The sequence below is a fragment of the Triticum dicoccoides genome, chromosome 6B, assembly GCF_002162155.2.
Source record: "Triticum dicoccoides isolate Atlit2015 ecotype Zavitan chromosome 6B, WEW_v2.0, whole genome shotgun sequence".
NCBI classification, from domain to species: Eukaryota; Viridiplantae; Streptophyta; class Magnoliopsida; order Poales; family Poaceae; genus Triticum; species Triticum dicoccoides.
In genome coordinates, this window is record NC_041391.1 from 674,664,502 (window position 1) to 674,670,500 (window position 5,999).

The following is a 5,999-nucleotide window of genomic DNA, read 5'->3' on the forward strand; positions in this document are numbered from 1 at the left end:
AGTTTACAAAGAACATCTGGAGCATTAGTATCAGAAGACTAACCTCAACATATACACATGCTCTTCCTATGCCATCACTCTAGAGAAATTGTACAACCAGAAGGGGATAAACCATGCTGCTAGCTGTTATAGTTGGACATACAAGTCATTGTACTCTAGAAGCTAAATAGCAGAGGTAATGCTCCATCAACAAAATTCCAGTGTCACAGTCTCACAGATGATCATTGATGTGTTCTTGCACATCCGGCTGCAGTGAGATCTGGGACCATCTTTTCTGGTCCTGCAATTTCAGTTTCTCGTGTTGGTGATCCATTGAAATCCCCCGGGCACCGGCTTTGACCCCGACCTGCTTATCTGGGATGCCAAAATCATTTTCTGCAAACCCTTCTCTATGGAGGACTTTATTGCAGCCGGCTGGAATAGTTGAAAGCAAAGGAATGTGAGGGACGGCCACATGAAAGAATTCATGTGAACATATCAGACATGGTTGCTTTGATAGAACATTCTTCTGAACGAAGCAGGTTGTACAAAGACTACAAACAAAGTACCCCATCCGTTTCTAAATAAAGTCTTAGAAGATTTTTCAATATGGACTACAAACGGTGGAAATGGGTGAATCTCACTTTAAAATCCATCTATATACATCCTTATCCATGTGATATTATGCACTATAGTTTAACATTTGTAATAAAGTTGCGTTAATTATTATTTTCAGAGTTTGAAGTTTGCACGTTAAAAAGCCCTCTTAGCGTTCTTTATCTGATGGAAGATTAGTTTGGAATAGTTTGTGAATCAATTTTTATTTTTTACTTTTTTCTGAAAAACATGAATATTTCTTTGTTTTTAAAAGTGAATGTTTTATTAAAACTCGATTTTTTTAGGGAGGACATTATTTGAATGTTTTTTAAATATTGTGAATACTTTTTATTTTGGTTTTTAAGGAAAATTTGACCAGTTTTTAGAAAGTGTGAATAAATATATAACTATGTACATTTTTTAACTATTTTTACTATGTTGATTTTTATCAATAGAGTTTGTTGCTTGGTTGGGAAGATTCTTTTTATTTTTTTCATCATTTAGGCTTAGCCAATAAAAAGCACTTCACGTACACACTTCACTTACAGATAAAACACACTCTCTTTTTCTATATATAAAAAAAGACACCCAAACTCATCTCCCTTCCCCCGTTTTCCATTCTCAAGAGTCCCCCTGCCAGAGACCAATTCTCTAGATTTCTTTCCGTAATTGCTATTATATTGGCACACCCTATACTAATAAGCACCCCCACCAATTTACCTTGAAGCAATTGTAGGTCCCCTGCAATGTCTGCAGCTTGGAAGATGGCATGAACCACTGGATCTCTGCTAGAAGCGTCGGAAACATGTCATGAGCCACCGGCGAAGGCTTCTTTAGCGTGGAGTTCGCTCCCGATGATCCTGAAACCCAAAATTTCAACGAATAATAACATGAGATCCAGGAACATCTCGGAACAATTACAACACCAATTCAGACGGAGCACTCACTAACCTTGCATCTGATGGAGGTTGGGACACTTGAAGTTGACGACGTACTCTGGGAGGATCCTCATGTTCATGTCCTTGCCCCAAACAACATACCACTGTGGGTTCTGCATGTTGTCGATGGCACTGTCGTAATTGTCACTGCTGGGGTGGAGCTTGGAGGACCCGGCCGGGATGGCCTCTGGCCGGCCCAACAGAACACGGCACAACATGATATGCGCCTCGCCGTTCTCATCTGCATTTGCTAGCATTGCGCTGCATAAAAATGATTTCATACTCGTAAGTTCCTTTATGCACTGCTTCACAGAACATTCAGAACATATTTCATCACCCGGACTCTAGGTAGCAGGAAACATGATTTAGTTTTGCTCGTATTCCTCCCTTCCACAAACCATTACCCAATCAAATTACTGCATTCATAGATAAACTAATACTGTCGTTCATGCAAACTTGTTTCCCCATAATTTTTGAGCTAGGAGTATGAATCAAGATAGAAACCAAAGGCTAAAATAACATGGAATCAATTATATTATGAGACGGAGGGATAATATGAATGCAATTTGGAACAGATCCTGAATTGGTAACTGTGTCTGATAAATTATCCTACAGCTATATGCCTATATTCATGCTTGCCATCGATCAAAACCACAAATTCAGAACTCTGACCTGACCTGGCATAAGGAGACCGAGGCGGCGAGAGGTGGACGTCGTCGCCGTGCGCGCGATGGAAAAGGACCCGGTTGTTCATCCTGCCGAACCCGTGCTCCACCGCCGCCGCGGCCACATCCACCGATGGAGCGCCATACCACGCGAACCTGGCATTGCCCCCGTCGGCGCCGCGCGCAGCGGCTAGGAGCTGGCCCTGCATCTTGTCGCTGCTCTCGTTGGACCTCTCATCCACCCCGGACGAGGCCCCGTACTCCAGCTCAGGCTCGCCTCTCTTCCTCTTCATCCCGTTCTCTGGAACAGGGAAGAAGCAGATTTTCAAAAATGAAATCTATTCTTATAGCCCTCAAAAAGCAAAAATAAGCAAATTAATTTTCTGAGCACAAACACACCGAGATAAGATAAGCATGCCTTATTTTTCTGAATACAAACACAATGACATAAGAGAATCTAAATGAGGCATCATAAATTAATTTTCTGAATACAAACACCATGACATAAGAGAATTTAAATGAGGCATCATGCCATCAGGAGCCGAGCGATGGAAACTTTCTGGTTAGGATTAGAAACATGGTTGATTCTGAGAAAAAAATGTAGGAGATGACACCTCCCTTTGAAGAGAAAAAATGTGAGAGATGATGATTCCTGATCTCACTGAGTTTGTGCAAGCTGTACAAAAAAAATTCACATAAAACTTGTAATCAAGTAGTTGTAGTGCAACCTTCAATGTTTGGCCGGCAGCTAGAATATTAAATGAGAAGACAATGATCTTTTTTGATTATTTGTCACAGTACTGCAGCTAATCACCCTAGAAGGTCTTTCTGTAGTAGGTTAAAGAAAATTCAGGTTGACGCTGAAACATCCACAATAAGAACCTCGCTTTCAGAATATGCTTTTAGACAAAGAGCACAAGACCAGCTTGCCAATGTTGAATTTTTCGATTTCCTAGCTTATAGCAGCACGGACTTCATCAGATTAAAGTAAAACAGCTTCGGCTTCTACCTGTTTGATCAAACAGAGTAAATCATGTCACTATCCGGACCAGATTTCATGACTTCGCATGAACCGCAAATCACATGGTAGATCAGACAATCACCTAGCATGTTGTAGGCATACATAAGAAAATATGCTCAAGGGATTAAATCAAATGAGAGAATGGAAGAGGCAAATCAGGAGAGAGAGGGGGGGAGATAGCAGTACCGAATGCATGGATGTAGCCTTGCCATGGCAGCCTACACATCATGCCTGCTGCACGGGGAGTGCTTGAGAGTGGCAGGAGATTAGGCTGGATTGAGGACTCCACCATGTCGCTGCTCTCGTCGGACCTCTCATCCACCTCGGACGACGCCCCGTCCCCCAGCTCATGCTCGCCCCTCTTCCTCTTCCTCCCGCTTTCTGGCACAGGGAAGAAGCAAGCCCCGCGGTCAATCCAGCCCATGGCGACCACCTCGGCGGTGCCAGCGTCGATGCGCACCATCCACAGGAAGTCGAACAGGAACTCCCTGCCGCCATACGCGGCCTCTGCGACCACCCTCCCGTCCAGGAACGCCCGGCGCAGAGGCACAGCCGCCTCGCCCTCGACATCAGCCCACGCGCCGCCCTCGAAGCAGAGGAACCTGACCAGAGCGTCGCTCCGCCGTTCTGCCAGCCCCGGAGGAGCGGGGCGGACCGGCGCCCCCGATGCCGCCGAAAGCCACGGCGGGCCGCGGGCGTGAGATGCGGCGGATCCTGCCGGTCTCGTCCGGATTCGGCGACGGTGGAAAGAGGACGGGCATCGGGGAGAGGGGGACGGGGGCGCGGCGGCGGCGGCAGCGAGCACGCCTGCGTCGAGCGCGGCGCTTTTCGGAATCAGTCGACGGCGGAAAGCAACGAGAGGTGAGAGAGATCAGAAGAGACAGGGATGAGGGGAAAATCAGCGACAGATAGACTTTTTTAGTTCGCACTCGTGTTCGTGTTGGAGACGGGCTGCTCCTTCGTGTGCGAGACCGACGACGACGTGTTTTTTTCCTCTACCCGGTTGATGATGCCCATATGGAGTGCGGGTTGATTTCATAAAAGATGAGGGACTTGTTTGCAAAAATGCAGCGACGGTGAACCCGGAGACCCAATCCGTGCTTTATTATTAGGGAGAGATTGAGCTTTGTATACTTTGCCTTTTACTGCACGTATGTCATGGACGTGAACACTTGCATGAAGAAGAAGAAAACTAAGGCGCCTCTGGGCGAGCTGCTGGACGAGCTTGTTGTTGAGATCTTGCTTCGCTTGCCCGTCAAGTCCCTCCTGCGGTTCAAGTCTGTAAGCAAGGCTTGGCGCGCAATCATCTCTGCCCCCTTCTTCATCCGCTCACACCTCCAGCACTCGGCCTTGAAATGGAAACAGAACCCATCGTTGCTCATCACCCCTCACACGCTTGACTATGTTATGGAAGACGAGAGTTGGCCGACCACCTTCTCCACAAACATTGGCTTCTACCAGTGGCAGAAAGGTGCCTCTGAGGCAAGGTTCATGCATGGTGGCGACTTCCAAGCCGAGTTTAATTCGGTATGCTACTTTGCGCACTGCGATGGCCTGGTGATTGTCCCCACCGACACCTACGTCTACCTCTTCAATCCTGCAACCAGGGACACCATGACGCTGCCGGACAGTGACCGCAATAAGATACGCAAGCAGATTGTCTGCCTTCCAGTAGGGCTTGGTCTAGATCCTTGCACCGGCATGCACAAGGTAGTTCGGGCCTTCTACCGCTCTAGAGATCCTCTCACCGGCATCTACCTCATGGGAATGGAAGTGTTCACCATCGGTGCTCCTTCAGCCTCTTGGAGGGAAACTGTGTCTGATCCACCATACCCTGTCGCAGAGTGGATAACCGCCGTATTCGCCAACGGTGCCTTGTTTTGGGTCATCGATCAGCGGCATATCAAGCCACGTCCACATGGCCTCCTTCGCTTTAGCCTGGAAGATGAGAGTTTCAGCATCACCCGTTTGCCTGGTTCTTTGGACCCCGCCCTTGACGAATCCTTCTTGCTGGATGAGATGCACGGTGAGCTATGCCTGACTGCTTTCAGCAGCAGCAAGCCGCCTGGGCAACCTCTAAAGATCTGGACGTTGGTGGAAGATAATGGCTTGAGCTCGCGATGGGAGCATAGGTATTCCCTCTCAATTACAGAGTTGGTGCATCCAATGGCTCTTCTCCCGGGCGGCGAGATAATGATACGGGCATGTCAAAATCTATGTCACTACGACCAACAGACACCTCATCTGACCTACGTGGCTGAGCTGGATCGTCTGAGATACCAACACCTTGGGCCTAGGCATGCTATGCAGAAAATCTTTTTCTTCAATGTGATACCTTACACCGAAAGTTTATTTCGAATAACTACTTAGCAGGCCCAACCCCGAGGCCGCTAAAGCTTGTAATAAAATGGTACTCGCTCCGTCAAGGATCGGAGGACGGAGGTCCCCTCAACCCAAAAGCATCCAAGTTCGGCGGCAATGATGACATCCCTGTCGATGTTACCCTACATGCCACACGGAGCACGGACGGTTGATGTGTCACGCAATGACATACTTCCCCGTTACACAATGTAGTGCGTATAGTTTTTTTAAAAGTCAAATTTTAAAAATTTTGATCAAGTTTATAGAGAAAAATATTTATATCTACAATACAAGACATATAATATGGAATGGTATATGTTTGGCATTTTACATATAAGTATTTTTGTTCACACACTTAGCCAAAGTTTGTGATGTTTGATTTAAAAAAAAATCATATGCACTACGTTATGAAACGGAGGGAGTACATTTATGTCTATC

At 46.6% G+C, this 5,999-nt stretch overlaps 1 protein-coding gene across 1 annotated transcript; it reads right to left on the reverse strand.

Annotated features, from left to right (window-relative positions):
• Positions 1 to 1,197: 1,197 nt before the first annotated feature.
• LOC119326659 (probable inactive poly [ADP-ribose] polymerase SRO2) lies at positions 1,198 to 1,883 on the reverse strand. Its single transcript, XM_037600280.1, has 2 exons — positions 1,528 to 1,883; positions 1,198 to 1,436 (listed from the first exon to the last, which is right to left on the reverse strand). The coding sequence occupies exons 1-2, from the start codon at positions 1,793 to 1,795 to the stop codon at positions 1,267 to 1,269; spliced, it is 438 nt and encodes a 145-aa protein (XP_037456177.1). The 5' UTR covers positions 1,796 to 1,883; the 3' UTR covers positions 1,198 to 1,266.
• Between the last annotated feature and the right edge of the window lie 4,116 nt (positions 1,884 to 5,999).

Bases quoted from the DNA above. Each gene is read 5' to 3' on its own strand.
- LOC119326659 (XM_037600280.1), bottom strand. From the start codon at position 1,795: ATGAAATCATTTTTATGCAGCGCAATGCTAGCAAATGCAGATGAGAAC. The intron at 1,437-1,527 runs GTTAGTGAGTGC...TTTGGGTTTCAG, and splicing joins CAACCTCCATCAGATGCAAG to GATCATCGGGAGCGAACTCC.